Source organism: Rhinolophus ferrumequinum, chromosome 20 (assembly GCF_004115265.2).
Source record: "Rhinolophus ferrumequinum isolate MPI-CBG mRhiFer1 chromosome 20, mRhiFer1_v1.p, whole genome shotgun sequence".
In the NCBI taxonomy this organism is placed as follows: domain Eukaryota; kingdom Metazoa; phylum Chordata; class Mammalia; order Chiroptera; family Rhinolophidae; genus Rhinolophus; species Rhinolophus ferrumequinum.
In genome coordinates, this window is record NC_046303.1 from 46,126,312 (window position 1) to 46,151,738 (window position 25,427).

At 35.0% G+C, this 25,427-nt stretch overlaps 1 protein-coding gene across 2 annotated transcripts in view; it reads right to left on the reverse strand.

Annotated features, from left to right (window-relative positions):
- RSBN1L (round spermatid basic protein 1 like) overlaps nucleotides 1-25,427 on the reverse strand; it is a 63,802-nt gene that overhangs the window by 9,314 nt on the left and 29,061 nt on the right. For both annotated transcript variants that reach the window (XM_033088895.1, XM_033088894.1), the window contains 3 exons: nucleotides 18,668-19,308; nucleotides 5,150-5,287; nucleotides 3,370-3,512 (listed from right to left, as the gene is read on the reverse strand). In XM_033088895.1, the coding sequence (XP_032944786.1) occupies nucleotides 3,370-3,512; nucleotides 5,150-5,287; nucleotides 18,668-19,308 (922 nt within the window). The remainder of the gene's footprint in view (nucleotides 1-3,369; nucleotides 3,513-5,149; nucleotides 5,288-18,667; nucleotides 19,309-25,427) is intronic.

Genomic DNA, 25,427 nt, shown 5'->3' on the forward strand with positions numbered 1-25,427 from the left:
CCAATTGCACCACTGGAAACTCCCATATAAATCTGAGAGAGAGAGAGAGAGAGAGAGAGGAGGGGGAGGGAGAGGAGAGAGGGCAGCAGGGAGAAAAGAGGTTTACGTATTAAGGTTTAATTGCCCTCAAACATTCTCATTAATGTACTGAGGCTTAACTGCCATTAAGCATTTAGTAATCATGTAATTCAGACAAAAGGAAATTTTAAATCACCTGTTGCCAAATCAAGTTTTATTTTTAAAATGAACAAGTGCAAACAAGAACACATATATAATCCACTCCTTTTCTTAACAAACACCCTTCATAAAAGTGGCAGTTTTAAGTACACTTAGATAACAAACTAAATTACAGGTGGTGTGGTCTACCTAGGTTTCCCTGTACCCAGAATCTCCACCTGAGGTTCGGGTCTTATCTGCAGAAGCATGCCCCCAATCATGTCACATGGCTAACACAGAAAGGTATATATCGGGCACAAACAGGTAACTTTAAAAGATGCATTAATTTAATATTTATAGAACACCTAACCATATGGCAGGTATTATCTAGGCACTGGAGCTAGTGAACAAGACGGCAGTGAATAAAACAGACAAGTTCCCTACTCTTGCAGGAGTTTATATTCTAGTGAGAAGAAGACCAAAAGAAAAAAAAAAAGCAAGAAAATAGCAGGTATAACACTGCTTCCACAAAACATGCATGGTTTAGGGGGGCAGATAGGAAAAACTTCTCCCTCTTTGAGGACAGCCATCTCCCACTGGCCTTCTCTTCCCCTGCTCACTGTCTAGAATCCATATACATACAGAAGCTACTGACTTAGCCTCACTCACTGCAGAAACCCTCTCCAATTTTGCTGCAGAAGCAGGAAAGGGTGAGAAGAACGTCTCTGATTGGGAGTCATCATCTTATTAATCTTCCTGTATGGTTTTTCTGTTACTTCCAAAGACAAATCTGGATCGCCCCATAATTTTCTCCTCATCCTAGTCTATCCCCTAGGGCCACTCTTCCTTATGAGTTCTCTAATTTCCCAACCTCAACTCTACCACTTACTGCTCTCTGTGCACTCCTGTATTACAGTCTTATTACACATACATATACATACACGTACACGCGCGCGCATGCGCGCCACGGCGCTCTAACAACCTTTTTGCTCTTTGTAATTAATGTTCTACAGGTGCCAGAAAGTTACATGATGAGGTTGCTTCCTGTGGAAAGCTAACAGGCTTTCAAGACCACAAGTTTGGTCTCATTAACACCATATTTTAATGAATGAAGACTTTATATAAAGCACTTGGCACAGTGCCTGGGGCAGTGTTGTTATTAGTTTGGTCAGACTGTAATGTGATATGAAGTTATCACATACACCATGGACTGTAATCCTGGAAGTGCAGGCGAGTTCCTTCAGGGACTGCTGAATTCCCTTAAATTACACGTATAGCTGCATTGTTCTGGGGAGAATCATTCAGATTCTCAAAATGATTTATATATCCAAGTTAAGAACCACTAAGAAACACCAATTTTACCATCTACTACCAACTTACAAATTACCTTATAAAAATTTCGTTCCACCAATAAAAACTTATTACTAAGCACTAGACATTGTTGATTTAGGTGCTAGGGACACATTTAGTAACAAACACAACACAGTCCCTACTTCATGCAACCTACAGTTTTACTCAATGACCACTGTTCCCTGGTGTCTTTTTTTTTTTTTAATTAATAATCACTGGAACCAGTGAAACCATCTTTAGGTATCTAAGAAAAAGATACACTCTCCCCCAGCATCACCCACTCCACTCCCAATAATGTTGACCTAGTATACATTTTTCCACACTTTTCTCTGTGCTCACATAAATATACATTTATACATATTTTTTCATTTCTTCTCAGGAAAAAAACAGAATCACACAGGACATATTACTCTACCTTCTGCTCTTTCCAAGTGTCATGTATCCATGACACTTCCAGATCAACAAACATAAATAATTCATTTATTTTAACTATTTCACCATAATCTTTAATAGGAATGTATCAAAATGTAGTCAACCATTCCCCTATTAATGGGCATTCAAATCATTTTAAATATTGTTCTCACTACAAAATAATGCTGCCATTAACATTCTTACACATTTACTTTCAGTGATTTTATCTCTTGGGACAGATTCCGAAAGTAGCGGAGCTGGATCAAAGTACATACGCATATGTTAAATTTTAGGAGTTATTGCTGGATTACTTTCACAAAATGATTATAGCAGCTCATCCTTCTACCAGCAATATATAAATGACCGTTTCCTCACATACTTAACAGCCTGCAATATTACTGCTCTATTAATAATTTTGCCAATGTAAAGGGTAAAAATAACATCTCATAAATCTTTTACTATACTGTCTGAGGCCTATTTTCCTGTTGGGTGGTTTTACATTTACCTTGGCCATTTGGGAATGCTCTTTGTATACTAACTTTTAGAGTGTCAAGTATTACAAACGTTTTAGTCAAGTCTATCATAGTTGTCAATTTCGTTGTTGTCTTTTCTCTCAAATACTGTTGTCATTATATTGTTTTATCTTGCTAAGCAAGGTCTCTCCTAGGCTCGAAAATTTTTATTTTAATATTTTTATTTTTTATCTTATGTTTAAATCTCAAATTTAATTCTTGTATAATATCGTGGCTACAGTTTTATTTTCTTGCACATGGACTGCCAATTATACCAGCATTATTCATTAAATAAATCTTCCTTTTTCCACCTATCTCATATATTAAGTTCCCAATATACTTAGATCTATTTGTGTACTTGATCCTATTCCAATGATCTTTTTGAGCTTTATAATTTTTATTATCTAATAACATAAGGTCCCCCTCACTCATCTTTCAGAATTTTCTTGGCTATTTGCTGGCTTTATTTATTCTTCCTTATAAACTTTAAAATTGTTTTATCCAGTGCTAGAAGTGTGAGTCCAATTGAAATGCTAAAAGGTTCAGAGGAATATCATTTTTATACAATCCAGAACACAGCAGGGTTTTCCATTTGTTTAGGTCTTATTTTATATCCACTATAAGATATTTTGGTTTTCTTAGTATGGGTTCTGACATATTTCTTATTAAATTTATTCCAAATAGTTTATGTAAGATTTCTGTTGTAAATGATGTTTTTTTTCCATTCATAATTATAATTTATTGCTATCTGCCTACATTTCCCATGTCTTGTTTATATTTGGATTTTTTTTTTTAATTACCTCAGCATTTGTGGCCATTTCTGAATTTACATTCCAGTTATGCCTTACACTTTCTCCTCCTTCCTCCAATTTTCAACTAACACATACACACCAACATACAAACACCCATCCCCGGCAATAAAAATTTGTATCCAACATACCTTTTCCTTTTGAAAGGTGACTTTGGCATATCAGCCACAGGGATCATTTGTTCTCCTGGGCGTACCCACATGATGGGACCATCATCACTATCTTTTCGACTCTCTAGTTTTAGACTAGATAGTGTCCCCCATGGCAGTGTACACTAGAGGCAAATAATTACATAGAAATCAATTATTTTCAAAATGTGACTTTAAATATACATTAAAAAATATTGCCCCCCAACAAACTTTCATATACACCTTCATACTTAAACATTTGAAATGTATACCTATATTGAATATATCCCTATATACTCACACATTCTCCATCAAAAAATTCTATTTCAAACACATGAAGAGAATAATTATTCTTGGATGATTCCCTCCTCAACCCTGCCACAGATATGATACACTATATTCATCATTTGTTATTCTTCCTTTTACCAAATATACGATGTTAATAAGTTGGCAAAATAAGCAAGTGTTCTCCATGAGAATCTACAAAAATGAACGATTAAGTTTTAAAAAATGGCTATCTCAAAAAAAATAGATAACTCTATCATTAGTTATAATCAAAACTTGATAAAACAAAAAGGAAAACCAAACCAAAATAAAAATTTATTTCTGTTTAGTAGTTGCTTGAAGAGACTGCTAGTCTAAAAGCAGAGATTAAAATCTTTGAAAAGAGAAAGGACTAAGGGTCCATGGAGTGGTAAGAATGGTATTTTTAAAGTACCATTCATCCAATACCCCCTTTTCAAAAAGGGGAGAATTGTCAAACTGAATTTCTCTAGAAAGAATGTGTAGCTCATTTGTTTTAAAATTAAAATCTGAAACACAATTATTTAAATAATGGTATTTTAAAAATACCATTCAAAATAAATTCAATCAAATTATATGTCACTAGTTGGGAGAAACAGAAAAACAACAAAAAGTTTCAAAGAATAAAAAAGGAAATGAAAAGGGAAATGGAATGGGGTGAAAAAGATACACACATACACAAGAAAACTGAGCAAGCAGAAGTGAAAAAAGAAGTTTAATAGATTAAGTGGCAAATAGTGATAAATTGATCTTGTTACATCCTGACCTTCGAATTACTAATTAAATAATTAACCTAACTACATATTTCAGAGATTTCTCTCAATGGGACAGCCCCAGCAGCCCACAAGAAATAAGTATTTTCTGAAAGGCAGAGACTGTTGAAGAAAAGAAATCTAGCTAGAAATTATTTAAAGAAGTTAAAGGGGCCTTAAAACGACATAGTTTAAATGCCTTATTTTATGGACTAGAAAACTGAAGCGCAGAAAGTTAAATGGCTGTCCAACCCACCTCACTATAGCCAAGAATGAAATACAGATGTACAATTTCCCAGAATTTTCCACAATGCCAAATTGCCATTCCCTTCTCCTAAGCACTTTCATTTAGTAGACATCCTTCCTGTACTTTTTTTTAAAATTAGTTTCAGATGTACAAAACATAATGATTCCTTCCTGTACTTCTTAAGTCTTCTGGTACTCAGTTTATAAAAAGCTAAAAAACAAATGGAACCTAATTTCCTCAAGTGCCAGCCACAGGCAAGTGTTACTTTCTGATCCACCACAAAGCTTTGCCATTATAATTAGTATGGGAGAAGTCACAAACACACATTACACTAGAATTTACTTTTAGTTTCTCTCATCTCTTCCTTCCCTCCAATTCAAATGAAATAAAAATTTTTGTAATTCTGAAGCAGCCATCTCTATCACCTGTAGCTTGAAAGTAACACCCACAATTTAGATTGTTTGATATTGTTTTCTCTTACTTTTAAAAATGGTGAATCTTCCAACATGTCAAGGAACTCAGGGAAGTAATCTCCCACTTCTTCATCAACTGCTCCCACCAAGCTGATTTGTCTCATTGGGCCAGCTCTGTAAGTACCGTGAGAATACGTTCTTTTTACCTGAAGGATATGGAATTAATTAAAAGTTACACATAAGACAATGCTTGCTATCACTGTGTAACACTAAACATATTGTCCAAGAATATTAGAATATGTGAGGCAAGCAAAACAAAACAAAAAGCCTTTAAAAACAGTAAAAGAAAAGGCATTAAAAAAATCTACATTAAATCAAGCTATTTTAACTTCTCTAGCTATTCCTACACATGGCTTATGAAAACAGTTGAGATAAACAGCTGATTATAACTTCTTATAATACATGAGTTCACTATGTAATTAATAATGCCACTGAAATTATATTTGAAAGTTCATGTACTTGCATTTCCCTAAATGGTTCATTATCTTTTTGTCAGAATTTTCAAAAGTACACACTGAAAACGTTACATTTAACCATCACTAGGGGTTTGTACACCTAAAAGGCCATCAGGAATGATCTTCTCTTCCAGATCTTACCATATTAATTAGGACCCAGTTTACATTTCTAACTCTGATGAAAAACTACTTGAGACAGAGAAACTACTAGAGACAGGTGTCCTAGGTCCCAAATCTACCTTTGCTATCTACCAGCAATGTGACTTTCAGAAATCACTTAAGTTCCTTGAGTTTTAGTTTCCTTAACTGGAACGATTTACCTCAGATTGCTGAATAAAACTTAATAATTATATACAGCCAACTGCAGAGTGCTGGCAAATGGGTATTCTTCAAATATCAAACATAAAACAGCCTATGTCTCAAGAATTATTTGTACCTGAATTTTCACAAGTACATTTAAACCCTGCAAAGAAACCCATGCCTTTTCATATAGTAAAACTAGTAAACAAATTTTTTTGTTTGTTTAAAGGAGGATGCAGCTCACAAGTGGTCCATGGGGGGATCGAACCAGCAACCTTGGTGCTACCAGCACCACGCACTAACCACTGAGCTAACCAGCCACCCCTAAACAAGTCTTTTTAAGCAAAACAACTTCTTTACATAAACAAGCTTTAAGCTAAATCCTAACTATCTTTTTCTCTGGATTAACCTTTGTATCCACTAAATTTAGGGGGAGCAAATTGTCTCAGTTTGCCTGTGTCTATCCCGGTTTTAAAACACAAAATAAAAACTCTAGTATAATATTACTGAACTATATAGAGAAGGGACAGATACAATTAATAATCAGAAAACCAGAACTAATTATCAACAAATTTAACTCAGTCCTCTTACAGTAAAATTTTTGTGTTTAAATGTTAAGTAAAAGCATGTATCATTTATTAACAAAGAATGGGTAAAGCTTCTTGGGTGGTTAATATTCACAACAAATAGTATGTTTTATTTTATAACTTAAGTAGTTTACTAACTTTGATTTAACTAGATGTTATCTTAGGTTAGAATGATCATTTCATTGATTGAAGAGAATATTACTGACCTAGCCATGTCATTTCATTCAAATTACACGTTTGCATTAATTTCCAAGTTTACAAATGTTGTTCTTTCTTTAAAAATAAAATAAAACACATGTCTAAATTAATACAGACCTAAATATTAAAAACTTTAACATAATACATTACATAAATTAGGACAAATTTGATTTTCCCTCCCCCTCCTATGTCTATTTTGGAGCTACCTAAAAAGAGGGTAAATCTTTTGATGATTTTGTAAAGTATGGTCCTAATAAAACTCACAAACATTGCAAAGGTTATTTGGGAGAAACTGAATTTTAAAGAATAAAGTAACATAGACCCTACTACTTGGATTACAATCTTAAATTTGTTATTTGGATCTTTATAATTAGTTCTTATCATCTCATGGCAAAATACATATATATAAAATTCATTTACATACGTAATTTGCTCTAATAAAAGTACAGGTATCTCTCCCTTTTCAGCAAAATGTGCTAAGAGTATAAAGTACATCCTGTTCATCCACTAAACTTGAGGTAAATTCCACTAGAACGTATGGTACTTATAAAAACTATGTATACTTAGCTATCATGTTTAAAACAATATAGCAATTTTCTTCTAAAACATCTATTCTCTACATATTCAAAATAATACTCTGATAACCCAATAGGATGAATACAAATATATTTAAATTTAAAACTAAATTAAATTGGAGCCATCAAAATCTGAGTTTGTGAAACTAATTTGAATTTTTAAGTACATTGTAATATAACTTTTAATTATATACCATTTAACACAACTTTCTAGTTTAATAATTCAAACATATACTGAATCAGTTGGAACCATTAATACCTTAAACATGGCAAATTACATGTAACAATTTATTCAAATTCAAAAAGTATATACCTCAATAAAATATATAGATGGCACTTCAGCTGTTAAAATAAAAGAATATAATCCACACACTTTCCAGAAAAAAGTAAATACTTCCTGATTTGGTAACAACTATTTTATTGCAACAAACACCCAGTTTCCTCTATTACATGAAATAAAAGTACATCTTTAACATCACAAGGAAAAACCCTCAATTCTCTATAACTCACCTATCCAACAATCACAACTCAAGGGCAGTGGGGGTAGAGGACGGTAACAGGTAAGGGTTGAAAGAATATCTAAATAGCCAAAATAAATACCACAAAGACTGTGACTCATAAAAGGGTACTCTTCTTACATATATATGTTTCTATATTAGGCATAATTCTAATCACTAAAATGATAAAGGATAAAAAAAACCCCGACAAATTTAGAAGGGGGCAGAGGGGAAAGAGGCAAGCACAGGTACAGCTCCCCTCTGACATTATGATATTATAGATGATAATGACAAACCTAGACTGCAAAGAAACAGCTAACTTAAGCTGCACATGCTCAGTAAAAGGATATCTTCATTAAAATCTTGCTACTTAAGATATGATTCCATTGTCTAGAAAAATCACTTATCTGGATAACCTCATGTCCTGAAGACAATGGACATGAAATTAGTATAGATTTGCTTCTATTCACTTCAGTAAATATTATTCAAACCACAGTTTTCTGATGCAGTTAAAAAATTAACCTGAAAAGATCGAAACATGTCACTGCTTTCAAGTGTATCCTATATGCTTCCTAAAAGACAAATGCAGAGTTATTAAGAGTATAATAGTGTTCCTCCCAATTTAGGCATAGCACCTTCAAAAGATGACAAAAGACAGGAACGATACTTATTTATATATTTGCAAAAGCTTGTATTTAAATAGTGCCTTTTAGAATGCATATTTAACATTTTAAATCTAAATCTCCTCCCTACAAAAACCTATCACCATCATGACTACATTTTCACTTTTCCCCTCATATACTGTCTATAAATGTTATAAAGAGAAAGAAAAAGCAGGAAATAGGAGACTTCTTGTACCCACTGCCAGTAAGTGCCAATAAAAAAATCTCAGAAGTTTTAGTTAATGGGAAATGAGTAATTTAATTAAGTTATGTTTAAATTAAAATCCTGTTCATTATTCCTCATGTAATCTTAAAAAAAAAAAGCTTATGATTCTGAAGTGGCTTGCTAAAAAAAAAAAAAAAAAAAGTAGCCTTCCTGACAGGAAACACATTGCCAAATATAAATCGTTAAGACTTAATACCGCTTTCTCTTCTTTTACTTATAACAATTGCTGTAACAAGGGAAAAAACAAATGCAGAAATAAATAATTCAAAACACCATGAAGAGGGGCCGGCCCCGTGGCTCAGGCAGTTGGAGCTCCATGCTCCTAACTCCGAAGGCTGCCGGTTTGATTGCCACATGGGCCAGTGGGCTCTCAACCACAAGGTTGCCAGTTCAACTTCTCGAGTCCCGAAAGGGATGGTGGGCAGCGCCCCCTGCAACTAAGATTGAACACGGCACCTTGAGCTGAACTCAGCACTGCTGAGCTCCCAAATGGCTCAGTTGTTTGGAGCACATCCTCTCAACCACAAGGTTGACGGTTCAACTCCCGCAAGGGATGGTGGGCTGCGCCCCCTGCAACTAGCAATGGCAACTGGACCTGGAGCTGAGCTGCGCCCTCCACAACTAAGACTGAAAGGACAACTTGAAGCTGAACGGCATCCCCCACAACTAAGATTGAAAGGAACAAACAAACAAAAAAACCTGTTTTTTCTTATAGTTGTTTTAGTATAACTATCAACACTCAAAATATTAAAAATTTCACAGACTACTTTAATAGTGATCTATAATAAATACAGGGAATATTATAGATGTTTCTAGCTAGTTATCAGCATCAGTAAAGAAAATACAAAAGTAGGACAGTAATTAGAGCCAAAATTTTTAGGGGGTGAGGGCAGAAGACGCTGTTGGTTCGATTTTGCTGGTTGGTTTTATGGGGGCCACGAGGTGGGGTGGTGGAAGGGGTAGAAAGATGAGAGAGGGAAGTCTCATTTTTAAAAACAAGGCCAGCTCCTCGTATTCTTACTGAGGCAATGTAAAACATAAATGAGTGTGCCACAAGAGGGAGCCATTCGCCATCACATCTGGCATATCTATCAAAATACACAGGTAATGACATTTATCGACATTTTATTTCAAAAATATCCACATAACTTCTTCAACTAAAATAAGAATAAAAGTGTTATTCATTTTTAAATTAGTATAATAAAGGGAAAAGGCTCCTTTTTCAATTCAATCACCTGGTACCTACCATAATATTTTGTATAGATCAGTTTATAAGCACTCAAGGATGTGACAGACACAATTAGTCAAAATGACAACTTAGTACAAAGGCAGTCAACGGCTCAAAGATGGCATGTCAAGTCTTCTTCATTGGCCTAGTACAGTGAATGACCCCAGCATGAATTCAACAAATGTCACTTTTCTCCCCTCCTTCTACAGAGAGGCTTGCTTGCAAGGCCAAATATCAGATCAGGTTTAATAATTGTTTCACTATTAAAACACTGTCATTTAATCATGAATTAACACCTTAACTTAAGTTATTTGATACAAACAACTGAGAACCAGGTTAAAATATAAAACAAGATTTGGAGTTTGAGGGAGCAGGAAGGGTAGTTAGAACTGCTCCTGTTTTCATAGTCTCACAGTTTTTAATACAGGGTTCAGACTGCGTGCTGATTCAATACTGAGGACAAGCTAGAAATCTCTTTTATTCCTTAATAAGTAAAATCCCTGTCTTACTTGCCTTTTCGTTTCCCTACCATCAAAGAAACAGGAGAACAATAAATGTCCTAGTGAATATTTGAAATAAAGTAGAAAAACTAAGATGGATGTGGAAGATTGCAAAATTCTTGGCCAAAAATTCTCCCCAAGTTTGTATACTCGCTTCTGAGCAACGTGACTGTGCCACTCCCATCAAGAGGTGCGTCTGGGTTTGGCTGTGTGCTTCCTGCGGCCAATGAGACATAAGCAAACACAACACAGACGAGCCTGCGCACTGGGAACTGCCCTCTCTCAGCTCTGCGCAACCCTGCAACTCCCACCATGTGGATGAGCCCAAGCTAACCTGCAAGACGACGAGAGAAATGTTATCATCACCCCAGCTGACACTGCACTAACCACCAGACGGGAATGAGGCCACTGCGCCCCAGCTGAGCTGACAAAGACAAAAACTGCCCAGTCAGCCCAAAGAATTGTGAGAAATTTAAGCCACTAAAGCCACTAAGCCTTAAGGGTTTTTATTTGTTTACTGAAACAAAAAAGAACCGATACAGATAGGTCTCAAACTTTCAGCAAAAATCATGTATGTATGTTTCTACACTCAAACAGATTTTTATCATACAGTTTGAATGAAATTATACCACTCACCTCAGAGCCACAACATTAGAAAAATGACACGACCTATTAGCACAGTATGTAATTCCACATGGTCTTCAAAATGTTCAGGCAACCAGCCAGGAAACAGATAAAGATGGAAAACAGAAGAACAGGATATCTTGATCCTTCGTCTGTGTGTGTCTGTGTGTCTGTCTGTGTGTGTGTGTGTGTGTGTGTGTGTCACTATACATAAAACAATCTCAAATTAACATGTTTCAAGAATTAAGGCTGAACAAGTGCAAAATGAGTTTTTCTGAAAACTACATACACAGTAATACTACTACAGAGATACACACCGTCACTATAACGATCACAGAAATGGCTGTATCATTTGTTTCCACATAATTTATGCCAAATTATTTTGGTTCTCTGATTTTAATATTTGGAAAAAAAAAAACTAGTCTCCTCAGGATGCAAACCCAACATAAACTTGGTGTGGGTCCCACAAGCCACTGTAGTCAGGGCCAGCAGGTTATACAATCAGGGGAATGCTACTCACAGGACTACAAATGGCTGCAGTGACAACTTATGCCATCATATAGTGGAGCGGCCACGCTGGTGGTATTGCTTCTTCAGGCCTGATCTACACCTGGACATATGAGGACTGTCTTAAAATTCAAACTATTGGGTTTTTATTTACAACATTCCAAGCTTCACTATTTGCACAGGTTACAGTATCAGAATATAAGAAAACACAAAAAATATATTTTAACATTATTATACATACACTATATTTTATCCATTAAAAAGTGTTAATTACATATACTCATTACCATTATCATGGATTTCTTTGACACTAAACGTATTTTCCAAACTAAGATTAAATAAAAAGAATGAAGGTCAGATTTGTTCTCTTCTCTATCAACTCACTCCATTATCTCTTCTCACATGTTTCTGAATCTTTTCGATACTGTTTTTAGACTGGTTTTGACTGGATCAAAAGTTTTTCATAATATAAAAGGTTTAAAAAGAAATTAAAGGAGTTACTGGATTACAAAATTTTTTAATTTGAACCTTTTCTCTACAGGTCTGCTTTCCTCTGCTCTGTAAAAAGCATTATCTCACAACTAAAACAGGTTCTGCTGAACCTAACTTTTTGAACTTAGTTAACGAGCAGTCATCATGACCAAATCATCAACTTTATTCCTGGGCATGAATAAATGGAACATGGATTGGGCTTTATTGCTCACAACTTGTCTTTGTTATGATTAATATTAAGTGAAACTACATTCCAGTCTTGTAACTCTCTTCCTTCCCCTAGGATCACAAAACACAGCAGCTCAATTAATATTATCATCTCAACCTATTCTTTTAAAGACAAATTGGAGGGCAGTATGCAGGCCTCATCAAATTCATTTGACGTCACCAAAATATATAGCTTCACTATGTGATTCTACTAATAAGCATGCATGATAATGCCACAGATAAGAAGGAAAGGGGACGCTCCCTGGAAGAGAAATGAGGTACAAGCACATTTCCAATTTCTGAAGATGAGTACTAATGTCACATACTAAGAGGTGCTCAAAGCTTCCAAGTTCTCAGAAAGCGTGATTAACTAAATGAAGTCCTCAAATACCTAGGAATAAGTCTAACAAAAGATGTGTAAAATCTGTAGGCTGAAAACCAAAAAATACTGAGGGAAAATAAAAAGGGAACTACCATGACCACAGACTGGAAGATTCAATATTATAAAAACATCAATTTTACCCAAACTTATATATACATTCAATGTATCCCCATCAATATCCCAGCAGATTTGTTTAATCTGACATGCTAACTGTAAAGTGTATATGGAAATATAAAGAATCAAGGAAATCTTGAAGATCAGCAAAATTGATAAACTTACTCTACTAAATATCAAGAGTTATTATAAAGCTATATCAATTAAGACAAATAGAATAATAAAATTAAAGAGAGCCCAAAAACCCACACACATATGATCAACTGATCTATGGCTAAGGTGACAATGCAACGTAATGGGGAATGAATGTCTTTTTGATAAATGACTGTACACTGAATACCCATAAGGAAAAATATGAACCTTGATCTTTACCTCACACCATATACAAAAATTAATTCCAGAAGAACTGGGGATTTAAATGTGAAAGGTGAAACAAATACTTTCCAGAAGAAAACTTCACAGGATATATTAATTACCTTGAGGTAGACAAAGATTTCTTAAAGAGGACACAAAAAGCACTAATCATAAGTGGGGGAGGGGGGAACTTATAAATTAGATTACATTAAAACACAAGAACTTGTAATCATCAAAAGACACTCTTAAGAGTGAAACGAGGGGCCGGCCCAGTGGCTCAGGTGGTTGGAGCTCCAAGCTCCTAACTCTGAAGGCTGCTGGTTCGATTCCCACATGGGCCAGTGGGCTCTCAACCACAAGGTTGCCGAATCCCGCAAGGGATGGTGGGCTCAGCCCCCTGCAACTAAGATTGAACACGGCACCTTGAGCTGAACTGCCGCTGAGCTCCCGGATGGCTCAGTTGGTTGGGGCACGTCCTCTCAACCACAAGGTTGCCGGTTTGACTCCCGCAAGGGATGGTGGGCTGCGTCCCCTACAACTAGCAACGGCAACTGGACCTGGAGCTGACCTGCGCCCTCCACAACTAAGACTGGAGACAACAACTTGAAGCTGAACGGCACCCTCCACAATTAAGACTGAAAGGACAACTTGACATGGAAAGAAATCCTGGAAGTACACACTGTTCCCCAATAAAGTCCTGTTCCCCTTCCCCAATAAAAATCTTTAAAAAAAAAAAAAAAGTGAAACGATAAGCCACTCAGTGAAAGGAAGTGTTTGTAATACATATATAGCTGACAAGCTTCTTATCCACAATATATAAAGAACGACAAATCAATTAAGACAAAAAAGCCAACAGGCAAATGCGGAAAAAAGTAGACCACGTCCTTTCACAAGAGAGGATATACAACTGAACAATAATTATATAGAAAGGTGCTTGACCTCCTCAGTCCTCAGGGAAATGCAAATTAAAACCATAATGAGATACTACTACACAGCCACCAGAATGGCTAAAATGAAAACGACAGACACTACCAAGTATGGCCATGGGCGTGGAGCACGGCTGGTGGGAATGTAAATTAGTATAACTTTGGAAAACCTGTAGTATCTGGTCAAGATAAACATTTGCATACCTTTTGATCCTGAAATTCCAATCTTATGTATATACCCAACAGAAACAAATACGTGTATGCTCACCAAAATACCAAAACATGTACAAAAATACTCATGGCACCCCTATTATAACATCCATAAACTGGAAAGACCTCACACATCCACCCATAGTAAACAGTACAAATAAATCATGGTATATTCATACAATGGAATACCATACAACAATGAGAAAATAAATAGTTGCTACACACAAGATGGATGAATCTCATAAACATAATGTTGAAGGAAAGAAGCCACACATGACAATGTACATACTATTTGGTTCTATTATATGAAAGTTTAAATCGGGCAAAATTTATCTGGTGTTCAAAGTCAGCAGAGTGGTAACCTGTGTGTTTGTGTATACATACAGCACGTGGTGGTGAAGTGTGGAGTATGGATAAAGAGGGGGTTGGGGAGGGCTCTGGCTACCAGTAATATTCTACTTTTAAAAATCATGGGTGTGTTCATTTTGTAAAGATTCATTAAGCTATACATTTACATTGTGAGCATTCTGTGTACATATTATACTTCAATAAAAAGATTATTCTTAAAAATCAGTTTTAAAAGGTTTATTTAAAAAAATTAAAATTAAAAGTAGAACTACCATATGATACAGCAATTCCATTTCTGGGTATTTATCCAAAGAAAACAAAATCACTATATTAAAAAGATATGCAACCCCCCCACACTGCAGCATTTCAATAGTCAAGATATAGAAATAAAAACAACCCAAGTATCCACTAATGGATGAATGGATAAAGAAAACACACATACACACAGGAATATTATTCAGCCACACAAAAAAAACACAAGGAAATCCTGCCATTTGTGACAACATGGATGGACCCTGAGGGCATTATGTTAAGTGAAATGAGTCAGAGAAAGACAAATACTGTATGATGTCACTTATAGAATTTAAACACACACCCCTGAACTCAACAGATTGGTGGTTGTCAGAGGTGGGGATGGTATGAAAAGGGTGAAGGTGGTCAAAAGGTACAAACTTCTTATTGCAAGATAAACAAATCATGGGGCTGTAATGTTCATCATGACTGCAGTTAACAATACTGGACTGTACACTTTAAAGTTGTTAAGAGTAGAGCACAAAAGTTCTCATCACAAGAAAAAAACTGCAACTACGTGTGGTGATGGATATTAACTAAATGTACTGTAGTAATCATTTATATATATATGCATGTGTGTGTGTGTGTATATAACATATGTCTCAAACCATTATGTTGCACAACTAAAACTAATACAATGTTACATGTCAATTATCTCAATAAAAAAAAATCTCAATTAAAAAAAAAAAAGAGAGACAACCCCATACCCATTAAGCAGTTACTCATTTCCCCCTTCTCCCAGCCCCTGGCAACTACCTATCTGCTTTCTGTTTCTATAGATTTACCTATTGTGGATATTTCATATAAACAGAATCATACAACTTGTGAGCTTTTGTGACTGGCTTCTTTCACTTAACGTTTTCAAGGTTCATCCACACTGCAACATGTATCAGTATTTTATTCCTTTTTACAGCCAAATAACATTCCATTGTATATACATACCACAACTTAATCAACTCTTTATCTATATATGAAGTATTTATGGTAATTTTTTATCTTCAGTACTTGCTGAACCCCCTACTATCAATAACACACTTAAAAGTCCTCAGTCAGAAGCTAGTCATCACCTATTTAACAAAATGGAAAGCGACTATAACACTGCACTAAGTGCAACAACTCGCTTTGTATAACCTGTTACCTTCTACCAAGCATTTCTAACCACGACGCTGTGAATTGAGTACTATCATCATTATCATTACTTTGCAAGTGAGGAAACTGAGATGTAAAGAGCTTAAGTAGCTGTCCAGTGTCACAGCTGGTAGTAAATGGCAGAACCAGGACTGGACCCCTTTCCTTTTTAGCCAACCCATAGCAGAGTGCATTCAGGTACCCACACTAACTCAGTCACAACTCACTGCGCTCACTATATATCATTCTACAAATTAAATGTGGAAGAAAGGTTCTCACATTCAGGACAAGAAAAGCCTCAAGCTATAAACTGGGTTAGCTCTAAATACATGTCTATAAGTCTGTCCTGCAATTCATAAAGCATTTACCTAAATAGGAAATTGTATACATGGTTTTAAAAAAGTATTTCTTGGAGGGATACCATGAATTAGGTTCAGACAGAGCTTTTAGTGGAAGAGTCAAGAAATTTGAAATAAAACTAAACTACAGTAAGTATGCTGGGTTTTTTCCTTCCGCTGTCTTTTGGATCCCATTCAGTTTCACAGGGCCAGTGCATAAGAACAAACCTGAGACTACCAAAACACATCCACAGTCCCATACGCTCTTCAAAAACCACGCAAACTAAGAATCCAGTGTGGAAGAAGTATCAAACGAGCAGTTCAGGGCAATTTTCCACTAGATGGTCTTTCCCACACCGTAAGAATGACTGGATTTGGTGGATCTTGGGATAAAGGAACATGGACCTTGCAGGGGCAGCTTCCTACCAATAAGCCTCAAGCCGAAGCGGTTAAAGCAGTCCTCGCCGTTGACAGATCACATAGATATGGGCCAGAGCCACAGCCGGTAACAAAGACGGTGCATCTGCCTAGAGTTTCCTCTGTGCAATATGCATTAGCCAAGTACCCTGAATACGTGACAGCAACCAGGGTAGGCGGCTCTGAAGGACTTGAGACCCACACCCTGGCCACATACTGGCACGATTAGTGGGTCCCACCATGTTGTTTCATTTAATATTTAGTAACAAAAGCACGGTTTTCATGTTGTACTTACTATAAAGCTGAGATGAAAATTCTTATTATTTAAAATTAATAATTCCTAACCTTAAAAGCTATTTGAAAAGCAAATGAAAGAATTATGACATTTAAAAGATGACTGAAATAAATTTGCATAGTATGACAGTGAGAAAGTTTGTGATATAGTGGAAACAAATGGATTAGAAATCAAGAGGCCTAGCATAAAACCTGGCACTTAGCAGAAATATAATGAATAACAAATGAATGATCTAATACTGAAGGGCTTTAGACAAGTTATTTCTTCTCTCACTAAAATGAGCTTGTAATGAAAATTAAATGAGTTACTACATATAAAGTGCTTATAGCAGTTCTTGACATAGTCAGTACTCAATAAACAACAGCCACTATTACTAGATGCTAGACTGGTTTTACCACTAAAACTCAGGTATAATCTCAAAGAAGTTACTACCATTCTGGAATTCTATAAAATGATAGGACTAGTGATAGGTGCTCCATAGCTCCCTTTCAGCTCTAAAAAAGATTTAAATTCTGATTCTTAAACATGTTATATTAGAGATTAATTCCGCCACACACATTAAAACTTGAAATACTACCATATTTTCCAGACTACAGTATATTACATGATATATACCAACTATACTGTGGAAGCGGGAGGTTTGATAAGTGTGGATGTGACTGGACATCAGACTATCATGGTGGAGACTGTAACTTGAACACATATCAAAAAAAAAAAAAAAATACGCGCATGCACACACACTCAGAATAAGGAAAACATTCCTGGATGAAGATTAAGGAGATTTTGTTCTATTCCTGACACTGCTGCCAACCTTAAAATAGTAAGTTACTTCTATCTGTGTTTGTTTGCTTATCTGTAAGTTGAGAAAGGTTAGGACAGACGATCACTAAGATCCCTTTGAGACTTTCTTGACTTTTTTTCCTCCTTCCAAACTATAATGATGTCAATTATTACTTAGAAAACCAGACATTTTAGCACCAATAAGTGTGGAAATTGGCTGATCTCCTGGCCTAAGCAGTCCCTGATCTGAGAGTGGGTGACAACAGCACCAGCCTTTCAGATAGGACCACGTTCCCGTTCAAAGGCCAGGAGACTCCATTCTGCCTCTGCTTCCTAATTTAATATATATTCTACACCATAGAGAAGGATAGGAAATGGAAATTAGCTCAATATATGCACTGATAAAATGCAAATTTTCTCACATTATCACACAATTAACTCTCTTGTACCACAATATATTTAATAACCAACATTTATTCAGCACCTACTATGTAACAGACCCAATGCTAAATGCCTTTAAGGCATTATCACATAAACCAAGAAGATAATTTTAGGTGATTTTCAGGTAAAGAGAACTGTTGGAAGGACTGGAAAATACAAAGCTAAATTAATTTCCCTCATTTCATTTCCAAGATAAATTCTTGCAAAAAAGGACAACGAAATCTTAATTACTTCATTAATTACTTTTAAGAAAAAATAGAGAAGCAGACACACGTTTAAATTCTGATGTTCACATCAAGAATGTAATTTATTCTTAATATTCCCAAAAGGTTTCATTGTATTCTTACCTTTTTATTTCTAACCTAGAGTGAAATGAGAAGCAAAGAACAGAAACTTGTCTAAAATATATCAAGTTTCTTTTTAAAAAAACTAAAAACTTCTTACCTGAGCATGAAAATTGGACATAGTCGTTGTCTCTATATCCTTCTTTCCCAGTATCTCCATTTTCACTGGCGAATTGGGAAAATTAAATGAAAAGTAGTCTAAAAAGTCAGGTAAATAGGTAGCTGCCCCATGAACAATACCCATTACATAAAAAGCGGCCGAGTTTTCATTTTCACTGAATACTAGACCCACAAACTCTTCTGCAAACCTCTCCATCTCCACGGGAGACAGGTGGGAGAGTTCATTACTGTAGGCGTGGATAACTGACGCACCTCCATTAGGCTGGTGCTCAATATGAATGAGCTGTTTGAACTCCAACGTGTCCAACCTTTTGAGGTTATTCTGAACCCGTGGCTCCTTTAATGAGACAAATGGAAACTCACTGTTCTCTGGAATTTTGGAATCATAGCTCTTGATATCCAAATTCTTTCCACTGTAATCCTTTATGTTATCATTTAGGATGCCTTTGGCTTCTTGATCTTCCACATCAGATAGCAATCCTGAGCAGATGGTTTGAATCGATTTGCTATACATTTTTGGACGCTTCCGTTTTTCATTCTCTTTGTGTTTCTTTTTCTTTTTCTTCTTTACCTTTTTAATCTGTAAATCTTCTACATTTGTTTTTGGTTTCTCCTTCCCACCTGTTGGGAAAAAAAATTTTTTTTTGAGACTCCATGTTTTTGTTAATTAAAAAAAAACACGCTTTAAGAACTGTTTTATGATAAATAAGCAAAGTGTACTCAAAATTAGGTTTACATTTGGGATTCCTTTTACACAGTACTGATAATCATAATTTACTCAGTCTCTTTGCTTTTCTCTACACACAAAGCCTTAAGACGACATGATCTTTCTGACATGTAGCAGATGCTCAGTGTTTATGAAGTAATGAAATTAATGAATGTTTCGGAAAGCATAATCTTCACATTTTAAATGCAGAAAATCAGAAATGAAAAGCTGAATAAAAGTCAATATGAATAACACCCTCCAGATGTTTCCCATTGAATATATATATATGGATATGTACATGCATATATACACATATACATATATATAATTTTTACTTTATCTAAGTTCTTAAAAATTGCATACAGGTGTCAAAATTTATAAATCATAAAGGGAGAAAAATATTTGCACAGTATAACAGCAACAAGCACAGCAATTCCTTAGCTTTTAACGTATTTCCTCCTCAGAAAACTACTCTTACATCTAAAATGGGCTGTTTCAGGTCCACTAGAATTTACAAAGTTCCCAGTGAAGACCCCACCAGATACTGTAAAGGAGATGGCAAAATTAGAATAATTTATCATTTCTTAAGTACAAATGATACCCATGTACTGATAAAGAAATGAATTAAAAATTAAAAAAGAAAAAGACACAGGACATTATAAGCCATATGTGAATGAGCTTCTGTAACCAAAGGAAAGTAGACTCTGGGCTCAGAAATTTAGAACTCCAAAGAATAAAAGGTTAATCCAGAGACTATACTGCTATAGAATCTAAGTGTATATGTAAACACTTAACATTATCAGAGTATATTTGCTTCTATACAATAAGAAAAATAGAAAAAAGTAAATATTCTCTCAAGAAATTATGCTTCCTAAAATAATATGAAAAAGCCATTAAGGTAACAGTTGAGAAAATAAGGCATTCACTGTTTTCACCTGTTATTTCACTTTTATAGATAACCTGCCATGAATTAAAACTTCCCAAACTAGTGCTTTACCTAAATTTTTCCATCTCCACATCTCGTATTCCTTTCTGTCTCCAGTGAGATGTCCTACCTGCTTTCCAAATATAAGTCCCTCCCACCAACTCCAAAAACACTTAATAATTCTCTCCTTTTCTTTGACTATCAAACTTATGGGGGGGAAAAAAAACACTTCTACGTCCAGTGCCTTCTCTTTTTTACCCTACCATCTTCTCTCTTAAATTCTGGGTCTGCTTCCAGTCTACTCAAATTTTCTTTCCCACAATGTTCAAATATCAATGATATTCTCTCGAATTATCCTTCCTGATCTCTCCAAGGTTTAATAGAATTATCCGGCTCATCCTTAACTATTTTTGACTTCCTTGATACAACCACCTTATTTTTGGTCTAATTGGTCTAACTGCCTCATGACTGTCTCTCATCCTGAATGTTTGAGCTGTATTAATCTTTCTGTAAGTTTTACACATTATTTTGATATTCATCCCTTGGCTCAACTGCTTTCAAGGTTTCTCAATGACTACCAAATAAAATATAACCTCTCCAGCCTGGAATTCAAAGACAATGCCCTCACGTACCTCAAGCTCTGATCAATCTGCACTACTTACAATTTCTTATAAGACATACCTAGTCCTAACTTATCTTCCTACTACTGACAAAGGCAGTTCCTCTCCCTAAAATACGCCTGCCCTGGCCAATACTTACTACTGAACTCTTTCCTTACCCATCTTTTAAAAACAGCTCTATGTCACTTCCTTCATTTTGCTTTCCTTTATCTCTCTAGTTAGAACTGAAATCACTTCACTCTAAACTCTAAATTTATCAAGTTATTATATATTCCACATATATAAATATATGTGACATGTAAAGTTATTATTTTTCACTCATAGGATACCTGTATATAATGTCCTTAACATACTGCATGAGTAAAACAAGTAACTTTTACATAAATTCAGAATGAAGTGATACTTTTTCCCACAATCACACATTCCTCATGGCATTTAGAACATTGCTATCGATGAACATTTAATCAACCTATGAATGAAAAGATTTCTCTCACCAACAGACTACCTGAGGTTTATAGGTTTTTCCCTAGGTCTCCTTTTCAGTCAAAGTTTTGTAACATATGAATACCACTAACTCCTAACCTTGGGAGGAATAAAAAACACAAAAATTCAAGTTGATAGCAATTCTAAAAAGGAAACTTTAATGTTAACAATAAACTATCACTTCTAAAAATTCGTAGGTATGCAATGAAGACCAAATTGGTATCATCATGAAAAGCAAAAATAAAAATCTGTCAATTATTGATTACACAGGTTTGTAAAGTCATAAAATGCCAAGTGTTAATTCTCTAACAAGTCTACATGCAACTAGTTAAGAATTAACAAATTCATACTTGCTATCTTGGTATGAACTATCAAAACATCAGATTCAGGTTAATATCTTCAAAACAAAATAAATAATGAACAAAATAAAACAGGAAGTTAATCAAAATGAAAGATAAGAGAGGTTTATACATATTAGCAAAATCTAAATGAGTAAAGGAAAAAAGGCAATAGTCAATCAAAAAATAGAACTTAAAGTTTAAAGGACTTAGATGTAATTAATAACTAAACTGAAAATACACGTAAAATTGCACAAATTAAATAAGTTTTCCAAGATAAACAGAATTTCACTTGAATAAAATACAAGGTTAGTATCCTATTACAGGTATGCCTAACACATTTAGAAAAGTTAAAACAGAAAATAACCAATCATTAGACTAAATGTTACTTTGAAATAGGCACAACAGTCTATTTCCAGTTATGAGGATGGATGAAAAAGGTAGTATAATATTCAGAAACTGAAAAATGCAAACTAATAAGAAATCAGTCAAGAGATTCTTATATTGAGCATCAAAGAATTAAATTTCCACGACAAACTACTCTGCAATTAAATACTAAAGTGAACACAGTGTGCAGAAAAAGGTTAACATAACATGTCTGAGAACTCTATCCTTAGAAAGGCCTGCTTGCAAGGTTAGCCCTTAGCTGGCATCTGAGAACTTGTATTTTGGGAAGCTTCCCACCATTCCCTGATAAGAGTGGCTTACTGTGCCTAAACTATCTGTACAAACTATATAGTTTATTTTGAACATCTATTTTCCTTCTGGGAGTCTGGAGTTTTGGTACATGCTATAGAGATGGTGCCTATGTGAAGCCCCTAATAGGAACCCTGGGCATTTAGTTTCTCGTGAGCTTCCCTGGTAGACACACATGTTGTCACAATATTTCACATGTTGTCACAATTCACTGCTAGAAGAATTAAGTGCACCTGTGTGACTCCTCTCCATAGAGAGGACTTTGGAAGCTTGCGCTTGGTTTCCTCCAGACATTGCCCCATGTGTCTTTTCTCTTCATTGATTTTACTTCGCCTCCTCCACTATAATAAAACATAGCCATGAGTCAACTTACATGCTGAATCTTGTGAGCCCTAGCAAATCATCAAACCTGGGAGTAGTCTTGAAGACCCATGATGGACATAGGCAAAATGCATTCTTTACATTTAATTTAATCTGATGTAAATGTAAATTCTTTACATTTAAAGGCACCGGTATTCACTAGATAAAATTTTAAGGTTTTATATAATCTCTCATTCATTTCCTGTCTTGGAATGCCATAGGAAATGCAATAGATGTATATGCAGGAAATTTTTAAATACTTAAAACAAGATCATTTTGAATATCAATTTCTTTTATACTAAGAGGTATTTCAAGTACAAATTACTCAAAATCTATAATTCTTCAAACAGAGTCCAATAAATCAGACCTATTTTTCTTAAAGGATACTGATAAGTATCCACAACAGAAAGAACAGAATTACTGCCTAAGTAATATGGACCCTCAGAAAGTGTAAAAGTAAAGGTTGTTGGGGGACCAGCCTCTCACAGATCCACAAACACATGCACACAGTGAACCCAGATACACATACACAGAGCAACACAGACACACGCATGCATAGAGAGCCAGAGAGAGAATCAGACACCAAGCGAGATGCAGACACACACAAAGCCGGAGAGAGGCATACAGAGATGGAAAAAAACCACACACAGAAAGATACAAAACAGTATGTGTTGTTAATGGCTAATTATATATACTAAAAAAACTTTAAAAATCACAAATTCACTGGCATCAATTTCCACCACTAATCTTAGTATACTTTTAGTGTTCAATAAAGAAAAAATTAAAGGTTGCCCAGAAAAATTGGATCTGATTTCATATCTAATATGGGAATTTATATAATTCTAATGGGAATACAGGGGGTGCCAAAAAATGTATACACATTTTAAGAAAGGAAAAAAACTATATTAAAATTGTAATATTCAATATATACCAATAACAAAAGATGAATACAAGTCATGTGCATATCTTGTTTTTGCACCCTGGTATATAATTCTATTATCATACATAGGAAAAAAGTAGTAATTAGCTATTTTCAACCTTTAGTCTGGGTAATGACTGCTTTTGTCATACTGCAATATTTTCACCTTCCTGAAATGAATTAGCTACCTGTGACTTTCAGTACACTACCAATAACCTGGACATTGGCTTCTTTAATTCCCATTCCACCTGCTCACCAGCAAGCTTCTCTGATATGCTATAATGATAAAATATACTCTCAAACAGACTATAATCATAACATCTAAGTTCTTAAAAACTTATTGATAAATAACAAAAAAACGGCTGGTACATATAAGTAGATGGTAGACATAGATATAAAAGGATGATTCTAAATAAGTTTATGTTTCACATTTATTTGTTCCTTAAACTATTTTTAATAAACCAAATAATCTTATTTTATCAGTGAAAGACATTTACAAGATTTTTGCATCAATAAAAACTTTTTAGCATGTATGTAACTGTGTATATATCTCTAGTCATACTCAACTTGATGCAGTTTTTAATGAAAACCTGGAGGAAATGGGATTGTTGTAGAGTAAGAGTTAGTATCTATTTTAGATGTTCAAATGCCATCATCAAACAATGCTTGTGTGTGCCATCGCTTGCAACATTAGCATTATCAGAAGGAGAAGACTGTAAGGAGAGAATAAAAGCTGAAGGCCATAAAGGAAAAAGGGGCACCCAATGGTACATACCAGTAAACTGCCCCACCAAATTGATTCTGTTGTTGCTCTCAGACACCAATAATACTGAAGTGTGCCTTTCCCTGACCATAGGCTTACTTGGGAAATGGCCACACAATCAGAGCAAACTGTTCTTTTCTGGATAATAACAATAACAATAGCTAACACTTAGTGCTTCCAATGGGACAGACACTGTTTCCCAAAATGAATCATGTTTTTATTCATTTAATTATCTACATACTACCCACTGAGGAGAGTTTTGTTGTTTTTTAATAAGAGTTAATCTTTCATATATGTTTACAAGAAAGATTCTCATCCACTTATTGAGTATCCGTGGGCCAGACACTGTAGTTGGCACTTCTCCCATAATTTATCTCATTTAATCTTCAGCATCCTGTAAGGCAGTAATTACATTATTATTTACCTTCATTTTACAGTAAATACATTTTCCCATTGTCATCCCAAAGGTCACCAATTCATTTCCAATTCTACTTCATTTTTCCTCCTTATCATCACTAGGTTTCAGTTTAACTCAGTTCAAAATACTACCTCAATTTTTCATCTAAGTCAAGGTTACTATTGCATATTACTGAAAAATCTCCACTTTTTTAGGCTATTTTAAATTTTGTTTGCAGCATATGTAATCTCTAGAGTCACATATTACACATCAGTGGCATGTGAGGAATCTAACATTCAACCAAGAGACTGGAATTTACATCATTGTACATTCAAATGGATGAGAAAATGACTAAACCAGTAAAATATGACTTTTTGACTAAGCCATTAGGATAAAGTAAACATTTCAAGCATTAACCCTTAGCTGCTGTTAACAGCACTGGTGTGGTTTGGTGCCATTCCTGCCTCAAAGGCTTACAACCTAATTAGAAAACCCAGATAAAACACACTGGCAGAAAAGACAGAACAAAAAGA